The sequence below is a fragment of the Macrobrachium rosenbergii genome, chromosome 48, assembly GCF_040412425.1.
Source record: "Macrobrachium rosenbergii isolate ZJJX-2024 chromosome 48, ASM4041242v1, whole genome shotgun sequence".
Classification (NCBI taxonomy): Eukaryota; Metazoa; Arthropoda; class Malacostraca; order Decapoda; family Palaemonidae; genus Macrobrachium; species Macrobrachium rosenbergii.
In genome coordinates, this window is record NC_089788.1 from 13,700,831 (window position 1) to 13,717,196 (window position 16,366).

The 16,366-nt window shown below is 38.3% G+C and overlaps 1 protein-coding gene across 6 annotated transcripts in view; it reads left to right on the plus strand.

Moving 5' to 3' along the window:
- Positions 1 to 16,366, plus strand: part of stas (Transmembrane protein stas) — a 157,752-nt gene that overhangs the window by 76,644 nt on the left and 64,742 nt on the right. The window contains exons 1-2 of one of the 6 annotated variants that reach the window (XM_067091380.1): positions 194 to 234; positions 3,495 to 4,168. The exons of 2 other annotated variants lie outside the window; for them this stretch is intronic. In XM_067091380.1, coding sequence (XP_066947481.1) covers positions 4,114 to 4,168 — 55 coding nt within the window. In that variant the 5' untranslated portion in view covers positions 194 to 234; positions 3,495 to 4,113. Of the gene's footprint in view, positions 1 to 193; positions 235 to 3,494; positions 4,169 to 12,800; positions 13,067 to 16,366 lie in introns of those variants that run through there. 3 more of the 6 variants (XM_067091382.1, XM_067091381.1, XM_067091383.1) reach the window with 3 other exon arrangements.

Genomic DNA, 16,366 nt, shown 5'->3' on the forward strand with positions numbered 1-16,366 from the left:
CAATGAGCGACATTTTTTTTTTTTTACTACGGTCGTTTAAAACAGCCTCTGACTTCATCGCTCTCTCTCTCTCTCTCTCTCTCTCTCTCTCTCTCTCTCTCTCTCTCTCTCTCCCGCGCTTATCGGTATGTTCCGTCCGTTTTGTTGGACTGACACAGATTGACTAACTGAACTGTTCGGATTATATCAGTTGCAACATAACCGCGTCGTTAGCTACAACCCAAACAGTTCAACGTCGGTGTTCGGTGACAGTTTATTTTACGTGATACCAAGTGATTGCGGTTTGTGTTTACCGAATACGTTCGCGCGTTTGTGTTTGTTTATGGATTTCCCAATATATAAAGTCTAAGTTGCCTTTACTTTAATTGACAGTAAAGGAAACTCTCCTCTATTAGTGAATTCGTGTGTGTGTGTTTTTTTTTTTTTTTTTTTTTTTTTTGTTACAGTGATTACCTGTGCGTCGAAATGGTCTGTATAATATATAGGCCTAGTACGGATATTTTAGTATTTTAAATCCTCGACAGGAAACAGTTTCCTGTCGAGGATTCGTGAAATTGGTTCATGTAATTGATAACAAGAAACTATAGTTAGTGGTTCGTTTTTTAAACAATCATCTCTCTCTCTCTCTCTCTCTCTCTCTCTCTCTCTCTCTCTCTCTCTCTCTCTCTCTCTCTCTCTCACACACACACACACACACTTCCAGGTAAATATCGGATCAATACCATTTTCATACAGTCCGCAAATAAATATTTCCACTCGGAATCATAAAATCGATTCACGATATTGACAACGATGAAACTGATGACAAACAAACCTGTAATTTATGACGTTAAGTTTGCCAGCTGCTAAAAACTACTCCCTTGTGGGAAAACATTTTTGCCTTTTCTCGGGATCTTGATATAACCCCGTTTTTTCAATAATATAAGTAAAAGTGAAATTTCGGCTTTTCCAGAGCAAAATAGAAATGCTTCTTCGCATAATGCAAATTTTAATGTGATTCCTTTGGCCTAATGTAAGTAAAAAGTGAGTTTTGCAACATGCAACTGTAGGTAAAAAAAATGCTTCTTTCATAATGTAAAAGAAAATAAGGGCTTCTTTTTTCATAATGTAAGTAAAAGAGAAAATGCTGGAGAATAAAGACCATCAAATCCATCCAGTTCTCTGCCTGTTATGTCTGTCTCAAATTCCTTATCACAAACCTTATGAGTCTTCATAAGGTGAATGGACTGAAACCGATTGAAGATCATTTTAAGATTCACAGAACAAGATATTTTTCCCCACAGACTTTCTTCATTCGCGAACAAATATTTGAAAAGAAGAAGAGTGTGTATTAGACTGTAAGATTAACTTGTTCTGGAAACGTTAACTCGACGGCTGACCGAAGTCATTAAACCTTCCTCAAAAAAAAAAAAAAAAAAATGGAAATCGGTTATTCTCAAAAGACAAGATTCGGTGGCTTTTTTTGTCATTCCTCCTACATCTCCTGGAAGTTCCTGCTTCTGTTTTTTCCTGATTTTTACAACCCTTCGTCCTTAAAAAGGAAGACTGAGTCAATCTTTTCCTTCGTTAAACCTCAGTCTTCCCCCTTCCTTTTCCTTTTTCTGGTTCCAATCTGGTCTGGGATAGAAAATTGCATTCGTATTCTAGCTCCATTGGTCACTTCCCCTAAAAATCGTAGTGCTGCCCTAAAATGGAAGACTGCAGTGTCTGAAAAAATACAAAACAGGAAAATAGTAGATACTGCAGTTTCCCCCTTGCCTTACTACTGATTTCGCAGATACTACAAATGGGAGCCCCCCCCCCCCAAATAAAGCATTGAAGAAGCATTCTGAGACTGCAGTAACTTGTGTATTAGTGTTTCACGAGCCCAATAGGTGGCATATCTCAATTTCGAAAATTTTGCAGATACTGCAGTTTTCCATTTTAGGGCAGAATAGGCCTATTAAAAGTTGTTATCACTTGTGCACTTTGCACTTTACTCCTTGGTTTCTTTGCCTTAAATTTAGGATGGTATGCCTGCTTAGACTTATCAAGCATTACGAAATATTGACATGAGCATATCGTCTAGGGAAAGATGTGCGTGTGAATATAACAGATAAACGTTCCTGTTTTTTTTTCGATTATGATATTTTATCAGTCTGCATTTAAGGAATATTGCTACGGTCGTGTTCGTTGCAGTGCTTGATAATTTGTGTGTGTGTGATTTTTACAGTTCCCATTATGTATTATACCAGGCAGGTAATTTCTCCTTAATATTACACCGTGTCCCATGCTGTTTACAAACACTCGAACACCATACATACCTACGTTTTTGACAGAATACACTGAACATGAATGTCAAAATCCAATGATTTCGTGCTGTACATAATTAAAGAAGTATAGTTTGGCATGCACATGCTCATGTGTAGTGGATGGATGCATGTGTACATTTACCGGATTCATTGCTTTGATTCAAGCACTCACATTAATCAGATTGTTAACGAGTAAAGGATTCATTTTAATAAGCTCGTTTCATCGTATAACTTATAAGTACACTCTTTAAGGAATATTTTTTTAACAGTTTACATTTTTATCGGCGCTGCATTGTTTTCTCGCTGTTTCCTGTATTTTCTCAGAAGAGGAGAGGACGATTGTAATCCCTTTTCTTCGTTTTTAAACATACAAAATATATTAATATATTCTCGCTGCTGTTTCTGTGTTTTCACAAAAGAGATAACGAATGTAAGCCCTTTTCTTCTTCTTTAAAAATACAAAATAATCCATTTCCATAATTGTTTCTAGATTCATATAGTAATAAAATAGTTTGCTGATGGTAATGGAGTAGAATCATAGGATAGCGTTTGATAGGCCGAGGTATTCCCCTGGTAATTATCTGGCTGGTAAACATCCTTTCCGTTTCACGGACTTTATTCGTATCTCTAAAATGCTCAGTGTTTATCACGTAATGACTGTCATGTTTATTCGTAATAATTCTTTTTATATGAAGATCTGAAGTGTCTCAACTAAAGTGATAGCTCGGCCAAGGTCGAGAAAGTTCTTCAGCCAGAGTTTTACTAACCGATTATTTGCTTAGTCAGTCATAGATTAAGGTCTGTTTTTAAGACTAGACTTCATTCGTCAGCGTCGGGTATTCTTCGTTTGCATAAAGTATTTTTATGAAATTTATTTATATCAGGAAATGTCATAACAAAAGTCGTTCGTTTCTGGTGGTAAGTTAATGTTTGTACCATATGTCAAAGAATGTCCCATTCAAAGAGATTATTTTTTATGTGCGTTATGTTCTGAAGCTCTGTTACCAAGAATAAATGCCATATAATAAATAACTTCATGACAAACTCAACTTCGAACTGACAGTTTTCAATCACGGAATGAAGAATAAATCTGAATCCAACAGATGTTGAAAAGCAAATTATTATTAGAACAAAAAACATTGCTTGTGCTTAAATATCGTAATTCTTTTACTGTTTCCTGTGACGTTTGCCTTATGATTACAGCATTGTCTTCTTGAGGGATTTTGCCATGTGTTGTTGGAACCATTCTATCATAAATAAACAGCGACGCTGAGGCATAAAAAATATTGTTACCTGACTGCACGTTACAGATTTTATCAAGTCAGAATGATTCTTTAATAAAAATAGTGACGCTGATACGAAAAATACTCTTACAAGAATCATCATTAGACGCAATTTTATCAATATTATTCTCTACTGAATAAATGGTGCTGAAGAAATATTAGTGGCCCCGTTTTATATATATAAAAAATAAACTTATCTAAATAAATCTTGATGACATCGAATTACAAAAAGTAACCTTACCTCAGTGAATGTTGTCGACGCCGTGCTGTGAAATTCAAATCTTTTCGCACCTATGAAAACAAAAGTGTCGTTTCTTCTATCGTCGAGTGAACTTGATTCTGATAGGAAGTGGTATACGACAACTGCCCGTGCTTGACAACAAGATGGCAAAGCATACGACGAATATGTGACGTAGAAATGCTCAGTAAAGTAAACGAGAATGCGCTGGTGCGAAAATTAACTTCAAAAGATTAAATTAAAAGGAAAAATAAAGTCGTGTCTGGACTCTATGTGAGATTATTAGATCAGTGGCAGCGTCATGCGCGCCCGCAGAGGAACACAAATCATTTTTCTTAGTGAGTATGTTGTCATAGGTGAGTGTTACTCTGACGTTTCTGTAAATTATCTATTTGTTAATTTTTTATCCTTTTCAGACAATCGTGCTCATATCATACTTTTTTTCGGTATTGTTTTTGAGAAAGCGTGCAGGTACTCATTAAGGAAGTGCAATATTGATTGTCCAAAGAATTATATACATTCTAAAAATTATTGTTTATATTTACCAGGTCATAGTCTACAAAAGTGAACGAAATTATGCTGAATAGTTAGCTTTACTGAAGAATCTTAATTTTTATTTTTAGTCTGAATTAATGTATAGTCTTCGGCTCCCTGAAAAGAATTTAAATTTGCACTAAAAATGCATTAGCCGTGAGTAGCTTACCGAGAGATTGTAAATTACTTGAAGGCCCTCGTATCACTGAAAGGAAGATTGTTGATTGACTAGACGATTGACCAGTTGACAGAAACATTGCGAAAAGATCGCCAGAATAATCAGGATGAGATTCAGTTGATTAATTGCCAACACGAACGCCATCGAAATCTGCTCCCCTCGCATTCATGAGCCGACAACTTACAATGGTCGATTTCCTTTCTTAATCCTTCTACTCTCCAGCTTCGAAGTTCTCCTGCTGTTTCTGTGCTCCCTGGCTATTAGAGTCTTTCGTCCCTCGAGTGGAAGCTCTATTGTTTCCTGCATGTCAAGCCTCTTCCTTCTTCCTTCCTTTTCTTTTTATTTCTTGGGCCCGGGCTAGAAAAGGGCATTCTGTTTACTTTCTAGCATGCTCTAAACGAAAGATGAAAATTGAAATTTCTACCGCATTCTCAATCTTGGGAACTCTTCCTCGTTATTTTGTATGCCCAAAAATAAGGGGTAAACTAAAGCATATTATTTCATTGCTGCTAATTCAGTAGTCCTCTCCTGTTATGTAAAGTGTCACGCACTGTTTAATTGTTAAAACAACAGAACTACAACTGATGTTCCGTAGCTTGGGTGATATATAGATGATGTGTAACTGCTGATAAATGTATTTCACCTTTCCACAAGCATCAGAGTGGCAAAAGAGTATAGTAAAATAATTAATATCTAGCAAATAAAGAAAAAATGTCAATTCAAGTATGCTATAACAGTAGTGCAAGATTGAGGTTACAAGAGAAAGAAGTAAAACTGTGAATAAATAAAACACAATTCTACATAAATCGGATATCTTATTGGTAGAAAGTCGCCTTTGAATAAGCAATAAAAATGGAAAGGAAATAAAACACGACGATAACCTTATCAGGCCAAATAGCAAATAATGACGGCACTTTCCCTGAGCGGACACAAATCTGTAAATCCGAAGCAAAAATTTTGCAATGAGAGACAGAGTCTAGTTAAGGCATACTGATCTGTGGATTACTTTAATTACTCGTAATCTCTGTAGCTCACTGGTCAGCTGTTTGAAAATTACATTCCTAACTAGATTCAGTTTCTTTGTTAATAGTTTTGTTGAATGAGTCGTGTTTAACCGTCTCGCATAATTATTTTATACACTCGTTATTTTATTTTTAGATACAAATATTTCTGGTGACAGAAATTTTTTTTTTTTTTTTGTGAAGGCAATTGATCATTATGTAAAGAATTATAAAACAAATAAAACAAAAGAAATCCATTTTGGCATCCGCTCAAAACACTACCCGTGTGAACAAGTCGCCATACACAGAGTTCTAGCATCCTGAAGACACATTTGAAAGTAAGAGTAGAAAGTAAAAGTTACAAGAGGAAAAGTGAAAGTATATAATGCTTTCCAGGAAGAAACCGCCTAAGAAAAAAAACCACACGATATATTTTTGTGGTAAATTCCCGATATTCTGACGCTCGCGTTTACTTGTGGTCAGTTCTGGTGTTTGTGAAGGATATGTTATACTTTGGGGTGTTTTCGTTTTACACACACACACACACACACATATATATATATATATATATATATATATATATATATATATATATATATATGTGTGTGTGTGTGTGTGTGTGTGTGTGTGTGTGCGCGCAATGCGCATGTACATATATTTCCCGAAGAGTGTGTTGGAATACCATAACAGCTTTAAGTACTTACATTTCTAATTCTCTTCCGGGCTTGTTTGCTATAATTATAGTCGCACACTGTTCACTACTTTAGAATATATATATATATATATATATATATATATATATATATATATATATATATATATATATATATATATATATATATATTATATTTCACATGTGAAATATTTGTGATTAGATAAGTAAAAGTTTTTATACAATTTTTCTTTGTTTATAACTTTCTAACCTTTTACCAAGCCTAATCACCAGCAGGTAGGGAAAGGTTTGGATCGCCAAAATTGCTCTAACACACTGTTAGGTCCATTGATGACTATTTACTGAAGCTTATTGACACTTTGGTATGATTCTACCTTCTAATTTTCGTTTTCTTTTTCGTTATATATATATATATATATATATATATATATTTTTTTTTTTTTTTTTTTTTTACGTTTTTCCGTGGTTTTAGTTTGAAATATGCTCTGTGAGACAGGTAGCAACAATTTAAGGTAATTTAGCCTTGTGATTCTGACTTCGTGGGTACGGGAAAACGTAAAAAAAAGAGGAAAACAAAGGAGAATTTCATATGAGCATAGGGCTCTTGTTACTGAGGGAAATATTACGTAAAACACGTGGGCACATTTAAAGGAGTGTATTTACATAAATGACATTAGTACGGGAAAGAGGAACTCAAGTAGATTGAATGAAACTGGGGAATTCCAGCCACAGTCCGAGAAGCTTCCATGAAGGGTCCCTCTGAAATGAGAGATATGCACATTATACGTCAGTAATGAAATAGACAAAGGAATAATGAATTCGAGGCTGCACTGAGGGTGCCAAAGGAGTAATAAAGACTTAATACAGCCGATGCAAGAGGCGCACGGACATTAGACAAGGGTGATTTCTGGCTTTCTCTTTAAGCAAATATTACGAGACAAAAGCGTGACTGAAATGGGGCTCTTCCAGGGCACTTTACCTTAGCAGATTTTCCGAGGGCGCGTAGAAGGCAGTCCGTGGATGACTTGCGATTTCCGAGGGCGAGTTTCTTCCACATGGTGAGATGCAAGGGCTTCCGTAAAGGGGCAAGGCGATGGGGACTCCTCGAAACTCCAAGCAATGGCGTGTGGGCTCGAGGAATACGGTCGAAGGGCACGAGGAGAAGTATACTTTGGAAAGGGCCACGTGGTTAGGATGCAAGGGCATCGATGGGGCCAGGTGTTGAGGACGTCTTCACTCCATATCTTCCAGCCCGCGTGTGTGTCGAGACCTCGTTGTTGTTGTTGTTGTTGTTGATGTCTTAGAGCCAACAATTTTTGTTGGCACGGGCCTTTCCCTTGTTCGGCCCGTAGGTGATCTGAAATATTCAGAAGGTCATTTGTTATAGGAGATTTGAAAGAGATTTAGTAGAAGAGACAGTTGTGGATGGAGGAAGGATGATGGTTGTAGTAGGAGGGGGCCATCATGTCACGGATAGTAGTAGTTTGAAAAAGTAAGGCCTTTGAAAACATAGAGAAACATTGCAGGTGGGGTTGTCCAACCCTTTAAACCCTAGAGTCCCTGCGGAGTATTCTTAGTGTTAGAGTGTTTCAGTTGGAATAAGACAGAGATGATGTGAATAGGGCCTTACGGTGAGGGTATGGGATGAGTTGAGATGAGTTTTAGAAGGTCACATTACCTCGGTGGAGGTAGATCTGTGAGCAATTGCCTACAATTTTCGATGTTCTCAACAATTGCTTTTACAAGTGCGGCTGCTGTGTGCATAAGGTCTTGTGCGTTTTCCTCTGCTTGTAAGTTACTCCTTAGTTGTCTTGTCTCCCTGCACTCAAGCAGATAGTGCAGGAGAGCCTGTTGAGGTGTCTCTTCACAATGCTCGCATGGTCTTGCGCCGTCTTCTATGATCTCCCAGCAGGCTTTGTATCCCAGTCTGAGTCTGTGGATACATACCGCTAGATGTCTTGGTGTGAACCTGTCGATGGGGGGTGGTACCAGATCTGTGGCCCACTTGTACCATTTGGCAGAGGGTGAGTTGCTTCCTATCCAGCTGCGTAGTTCCTCGTTCATGATTTCCTTGAGCTGTGGCTTTATTTGGTTTTTTATCTGCTGAAGCGCAGGCTGTATGTGCACCTGTACACTAATTATGTGTCTGGTGCTTTTGGCTAGTTTGTCTGCCTTCTCATTCCCTGCTATTCCTATATGACTAGGAATCCAGTTGAGAGTTACAGGTCTGCCTCTTTCTGTGTGCTGATATAGCATTGATTTGATATCAGCTATCAGTGCCTTGTTTTCCTTGTTTTTTGGTTGTTGCAAGGCTTGCATTGAGGATTTTGAGTCAGTGTGGATGATCACTGGTCCTTCCTCATTCTCAAGTGAGTAAGCCAGTGCTTGCTTTATTGCAACAAGCTCTGTCTGCATGGTAGAGGCATTGTTGGAAACTCTCCAGCATGCTGTAAAGTTGTTGGAGTGTACTGCGGCTCCAGCAGTTTGCGTTGCTGGATCTACAGTGCCATCTGTGTAGTAGGTCTGTGATCCAGCCATTTCTGTGCTTCTAATTGCCTCATGGGCCGCTGCTCTCAGTTCCGCCAATGTGCAATCTTCTTTTGCTCTTGGAAGTTGAGTGTATGTGAAGTGTGCAGTTTCACATTTCCAGGGTGGGATGGGCTGTGTACCCTGGTTTGTGTCTGGGCTAAGTCTCTTAACAACTTCAGCTATTCCTAGGCTCTTTAGGTTCTCACTATGATCTTTGCCATAGGAGCTTGGGCTGTGAATTTCAGGGTGTTTAGCTAGCTCTGCTTTCACCCTCTCCTTTGTTATTGAATCTCTATCTGAGAGAAACATTTTCGCTATAATGCTGGCATTTCTCAGTGCAATCCTTCCTTCCAAGGCTGGCAAGTTGGTCTCCAGCCTGAGATTGCACAGCTTGGTCCACATGGGTGCACCTAGCATGAGTCTCATGGCATTATTTTGAACTACCTCTAGGGTAGCTTTCTGGGCCTCGGTTAGCTTTGTTAGGGCAGGAGCACCATAGTCTACCAGCGCTCTAGTGCAGGCTAGGTAGTACGACTTCTGTATATGCTCATTTGCTCCTTCCCTTAGAGAAGACATACATCTCATGGCTGCAAGCCTTGCATTTGATTTTTCCTTTAGGTACTTAATTTCCTCATTGAAGTTCAGCTGTTTGTCTATGATTACTCCTAGATACATGTAGCTGTCCACCCATTCTAGGGGTTCTGTTCCTATGGTGAGGCGTTGTGGAGGATTTTGGGCTATTGTTGTCATGGCCTTTGTTTTGTTAATGTTTATTTTTAGGCCCAGTTCGTTGGACTTTTGGCTTATGTCGTTCAGTGCCCTCTGCATTCTAGCCATCCTGACAGATCCCCGTGCTACTAAGCACACATCATCTGCATAAATGAAAATCTCTACTCCTTGAGGCAGTTGGAGAGAGGCTATATTCTCCATGAGGATGTTGAATAGTAAGGGGCTGAGGATTCCTCCCTGTGGGGTTCCATTTTCCAAGTCATGAAATGATGAGATTACTCCTTGGAATTTGACTCTGGCTTGCCTTCCAAGTGCATAGTTCTTTGTCCAAGCGAGGAGATGACCCCTGACTCCTTTCCTTGCTAGGGATTGTAGCATTGCTGCGGGGCTGGCTAACTCAAAAGCCTTTTCAAAGTCAATGAAGACTATTGTTGCCTTCCTCTGATTTACATAGCTGAGGACGTCTGTTATACATTCGGTTGTACCAATTCCTTCCTGGTATGCATATAGCTGCTTATGAAGGGGTCCGATTTTGTACTTTATTCTGTTTAATACCATTTTCTCTCCTGTCTTTTCCATGCAGGATACCAGAGCTATAGGTCTTGGATTCTCTGGATCCTTTGGCTTTGGGATTGGCTGAGTGTCCTGTTGCCTCCAGGTTAGGGGCCTCGTGTGCTCAAGGTATGTTTTATTCATTAGCCTCAGAAAGGCGGTCTCTCCTGCAGGACCCATGTGTCTAATCATTGTGTAGGTTATTCTGTCTGCTCCTGTTGCAGTATCCTTACCTACTTTGTATACAGCTCTCAGTTCTTCTACTGTGTATGGGGTGTCAGTGTCGTCTTGTAGTAGACAGGCAGCATCAATCTCCTCCCATCTGGCCAGTGCCAGTTGTTCCTGAAGTCTTCTAGTTTCAGGGGGGAGGTACGAGACCTCGTGGGCTTTTGCTTTTTATCCCCTCCTATGGGGCAGGGGGTGCGTCCAACACAGATGTTTTGACTCATTGCACCTGCTGCCCGCAGGGGAGGTTTTGGCCTGTAGGAGAGACACCCAAGACAGATTACTTTTGCCTCGAAGGAAAGATCTTTATCAAAAATGGGAGCGGCCTTTAATCTTTTAAACCCTTGTATTTAAGTCGATAGACAGATGGTCTATCGATCGGCCGGCTGGCAGTTAATAAACAACAACACAACCAACAACAAAAGGGGGTGGGTGGGAGGCAACTTGCTAGCGAATTCTTGCTAATCATAATAATAATATATATATATATATATATATATATATATATATATATATATATATATATATATATATATATAATGTGTGTGTGTGCAACAGGGTTCCAAGAGTCCTTCGGCCAAGTGATGATTCTAGGAAAAAAAATTTTTTTTTAATAGGAAGGTCTAGCGGGGACATGAATATTTCAAGGGTGGCACGAGGTTTATGAAACTTGTGTTTATATCGTGTGTGTGTGTGTGTGTGTGTGTGTGTGTGTGTGTGTGTGTGTGTGTCAGGAGAGGCTACAGTCCCACCTACACACTGAACTGGCCGACCCAGAATCAGGACTACCATTCATTTACACATGATATAAACGCAAGTTTCATAAACCTCGTGCCACCCTTAAAGTAATCAGGTCCCGCTGGGCCTTCCTATTCGATTTTATTTTTCTAGAATCACCACTTTCCCAAAGGACTCTTGGAACCCTGTTACGGGTGGAATCACTGTATATTTAATGTGTGAAAATCCGTTTTCTTGGGGTTTATGTTACAATCTCTGGGTTGCTTAGGTCGCTTTTGGCATTTTGCAGTCGAGTAACTAGACTCAGATAAAGTAGGCGTGATAATACTGGGAACATTAGGGACAGTATAGGCCGTGTGAGGTAACATTGTAGACCGTGTTTGTAGATAGTACGGTAATTATCACATTCTTTTTAAAGAACATAGTAAATATTTTACATTGGGTGTGTTATGTTATATGAAATATTAAAATGCGTACAGAAAGAGTTCTAGAGCCCCATTAATGTTTTTGTTATTCTTGATTTCCGTGGTATATCATGTATTTTGAATAGCGCAAGTAATAACGACAGAATATAAATAATGATAAATTATAAGCATAAAATGCTTTAATAGTTCATAAATGTTAAAGAAATCCTTTGTCAAATTGCTGGATAGCTAAAATGTGGTCCATTTCTTTTCCAAAATTTGAAAAACTTGAGATCTTGGCTGTGAAAAGCTGTGCACATTGTTTATCACTTACCTACTACAGTTCGTCTTGACTCGGGTTACTCGTAAATGGGTCTGTGAATAAACATTTACGTTCAGTAAAAGTTTGAGAAACATAAGCCGGCCGTTCCATCAATCAGCGATGGACATTTTCACTAACTTAACAACTGAATCGATGATGCTGGTCTGTAATTATAGTGCGTCTTACTATTATATACGTAGTCTTATCGCTCTCTCGCATTTCGTAGATTGACAAAAAATGTATTTCATTACGTGCTTCTTATTTTACTTACAATCGTTTGTTATTTCTGTTGCAGTAGACAGAAAATTAACGATAAAACAAATTGCATAAATTATATATATATATATATATATATATATATATATATATATATATATATATAGAGAGAGAGAGAGAGAGAGAGAGAGAGAGAGAGAGAGAGAGAGAGAGAGAGAGAGAGAGAGAGAGAGAGAGAGAGAGAGCTTTTTAGTAAGTTTATTGACAGTATTTCTTTAAAACAATTACTGGAATTTCTAAAGTATTTCACAGAGTCCTTAATGTCCCTTCATATGGTCCGTCATGTCTTATATGCGGTCCGTTATGTCGTAGTTAGTGATGTCGCTGCATAACTTCATATCAAGGTACCAGCTTCTATTACTATAAATACAGGCCAATTCATGTGGGTTATACTTTGAAAACCCCTACTACCTTGAAGTAATGATTCTGAAATGCGGGTGATGTACAGTGGGGTATGTCTTATTACTAAAGCATATTTGGATTTATTACTTATGCAAGAATTTTATATTTTTAGATTAAATGACAATTCATAAATTATTTTATTCATTTTACGGTATAATTTTGGACACTAGTTTTCCTTAATAGGAGGATACTACCAATCATGTTGTCTCGAAGGAAATTCAACCAGGTACATTCGGATGTAAACACATTGATGCGTTAAGGCCATGCAGAATACAATATATCCATTTTTGTAAACACGTTTTAGTACATTTAATGCAATTAGGAATTTATTAAAATTATTTTTAATGTTTATCAGCAATATAATGTTTTAATAATCATAAATTGTAATATATTAAACTTTCTTTTTCTGCGTAATAAAAATGGAGCATAGAGAACAAAACCCGTGGAGCAATGTCTAACGTGACCTAAATTGTCGTAGCGTCAGTTCAAAGTATGGGAAGAGGTTCTTCTGTGTTGTGTTTACGAAGGTGTGAGGTGTCACTTATTAGGAGCTGGGGAACATTGTAATGTCGACTGTCACCACTACAGAGACTACCGGTCCCCATGGTTGTTGCTCGTTGTTTTCATTTATTAAGCTGCTAGCCTGCTAAGCTTTCTTCATGTAGTCCAAAGCTAGAACCTGGAACTTGAGGTAATTATAGCTTGTATTTATTGACGCAAATCTTATCTCCGCGTAGGCTTAGCATAACCCTAGTGCCGTCTGCCGATAGTCAGGCTGAAGCAAGTTTTTAGATCATCCTTAGGGTATACTAGTCTATATTAAGATAGTGTAAGGCTTTCCCCAGTTTAGAGGACCAGTTGTAGCTTAGGCAACGCATGCTACTGTAGGCAAGATTGTGAATTTTGTTGCAGTGCTGGTTGTTGCGTCATCCATCAGCTTACCCTTTTACGGTAATAATGCAATGAATTTATTGCCAGAAACAATCCGTTTCTTTTTCTGACTCCGTATCTTGTTTCTTGCAATTTTTTTTACCATATCCCAGGCTAGTATAACCTTTTGGAGTTGCAGACTGCTCCATTTTATTGTTTCCCGTAGGCTACCCTCTTCTCTATCATTCATGGGAGGTTGGTATTATTTTGCTTTATACCAGTATTGCATTTGGACTTGAAAATACATATTTCCTATATTTTATTGTGCGCTTGAACGTTTTTGACATCAGTTTTTTAGCAAATTAGCCTAGTACTTTCAGATAGTTTACCCTACCCTTTTCTCATACAATTAGGGGGACCACGGAGGAAAGCAGGGTTTTTTTGGTGGGGGAAAATACAAAAAAGTTAAATACATGGACATTAATCCCACTGGCAGTTCTCATTCTGATTAAGGGAACTTTATGCAATGTTTTCAAATTAATATGATACACTAGAGTAAGGACTAGGCATCATAGGTTAGTTGAGGTTAGGTGTGATTGGTTAGGTTACTTTCTAATGAAATGAGTACCAGGAACACATAGCACACATTAAAACATTGGAAAATAATATTTGTTAAGTCCAAAATATGACCTTACCTTACCTAACCTTACAGACCTTACAATTCGTTCGGGTTGCCCCAGGTCCCTCAGTGTGAGGCACCTCTGATGTGGGTTTAAAGTCAAATTTTACCAGGAAATTTCAGTGAAAAAAAAGAATTATGAATTGGGGAGAACTACCTTAAAAACAATTGGATTGCATTAACAGAAATAATAAAAAATGCCTAAGGTACAAGATAAACAGTTGGAAACATGGTTTGTATGTGTAATCTGTAATAGTCACACAAGAAATTACAGTGTAGGGGTAAAGCACAGAGATGAGGCCAGGACAATTAGAGGATACAGCCTAACCTAGAGCATGGACTCCCACTGAGCCCAGATGGACTTCCTCTAGACCTCCAGTCAAGCCTGACTTAGAGTGCCTAGTTGTAGTCTAGTGTAAGATACAGATATGAGTAAATGTTTCCCTTAGTTATACAGTATAATGGGGTAGAATGCATAGTGATGGGTCATAACTTTATTTCCTATGAATAGAAACCAGAGCCCTTTATGTAGAAGTAGGTGCATTCCTCAGAGCTAGCTAGAGTCAGTCATTAAAGCTCTGTAACAAATGACTTCACCGGTAGTATCTGGTTCCTCCACTAACTCCCCACTCACTGACCATTATCAAGCAATGTTTATTTGGCTGCAGGAAAGTTAAGATTTTTTTCTGTGCTCTGATGGACCATCGGGTTAAAACTTTTCATCTTTTACATTGTGTGTATGGTGTTTGTATTTATTGTTCAACATGGATTTGAACAAGAAAAATTAACACAAATGTTTTGAAGGATGCTGGATCTCTAACCCAACCCAATAGGCTCTAAAAAAGTAGAAACCATGCGCTAAGGTTACATGCCTACATTACTTTTCCACTCGTCTCTTTCCCTTAAGGGAAAACAGCTGATGCTCAAGGAGGCACATGTAGAGTCTGGCTGATATTTATATGATTGGCTGACCTGAAGAAGAAAGTTACAAAGTTCCTTTCATTCAGGCTCCTTAAAGAATAATTGATGTCCTAAATATTGTGCTAAATATTGAGGCCTCATACCAGACCATTTAACCCTGTAATGACCTAGCTTTTCCGTCTTTGCCTAGGATTTTATTACATTTTATTTTTATTTTAACATGAATTAATTTTTCAAGTTTAATTTTTATTTTTAAAAATTTTTGTAATTTTTGTATGTTTTTTTATTAATAATATATTATGTAAATGATGTCCTGTTCTCTGCCTATCTTTTCTTCTGTTGTCAAGATCAGCAAAATTATTTTTGAGGAAAGTAAGTTTTCAGTATTTTAATTGTTAAGTATGATACCGTCTAATCATAAAGATACTTTGTCTGTGGGGCAGAATTTGCAACAGGATTTTGTTCTGTTTCATCTTATTGGGGCTGTCCCCAAATGTATTAAGCAAATCTTGAACTGGATGATGTTTTAGTGACATTTTTATAACTTCATGTTTAACAAGGATCAGTGGGAAATTTTCATTTGAGGATTTCGATACATTGTTTTGGTGAGTGATACATACTGTATGGTGTCTTCATATCACAGTGGGAGAAGTTGAGCATATGAAAAAGAAGACATGATTTAGTAGCAAGTGAATCATTATTTTAAGAGTGATGAGATGTGGTAAAAAAAAAATGAAAGGGACAACCAAAAAATAAAATTTTAATTTATAGCCAGTCATAACTATTTGAATAATTTATTCATTTGCTTATATTTTGACTGGTGGCTTGTAAACAAAGTTTACTATTATTCCTACACGAATATAAACCATCGGTCTTTACATAGGAATTACCTTCAACACAAGCTGGAGCAGGCTGTTCTTCACAAGGTTGTTCAGTAGTAGAACTGCTGATGGGAGGGGCGAGGGGTGCCCTCACCACCTCCCTTCACTGAGTTGCGCAACCATTTGCCTTATAGCCTTCGCCCAGAGCGAATGTTTGCCATGTTCTCTCTGCACTTCATCCTGGTTTTCCCCTTTTTTTTTTGTACCTTGTGTATATTGTGATTTCTGTGCTTATATTCTTGGCCCTTTCTTTTGGACATGCAAACCCAAGAATCATCCAAGCCTAAACCCCGCCTTTGCCCTGGTGTTGAGAAGCAGCGATGTAACTACTTTCTTCCATCCTTTGATGTAGACCCGCACACCATTTGCACAAAATGTCACAAACGTGTGTGCTCCTTGACTGATCCTTGTTCTGAGTGTCGTGTTTGGTCCCTGGAGTAGTGGATGCGATTTGCTGGAAAGAGGAAATCCAGGAAGGCTGCCCGCCTGTCCTCAGAGGGATATTCTCCTCCGAGGACACCAGGTAGCTCCTTGTCTCTTACCATGCGACTCCCCATGGCTGCTACCTCTTCTAGGGGAGAGGTCACCACCCCGCATTCCTCTGTTGCTTCAGCAATGAGTGGTTCGCGTAGGAGTGTGG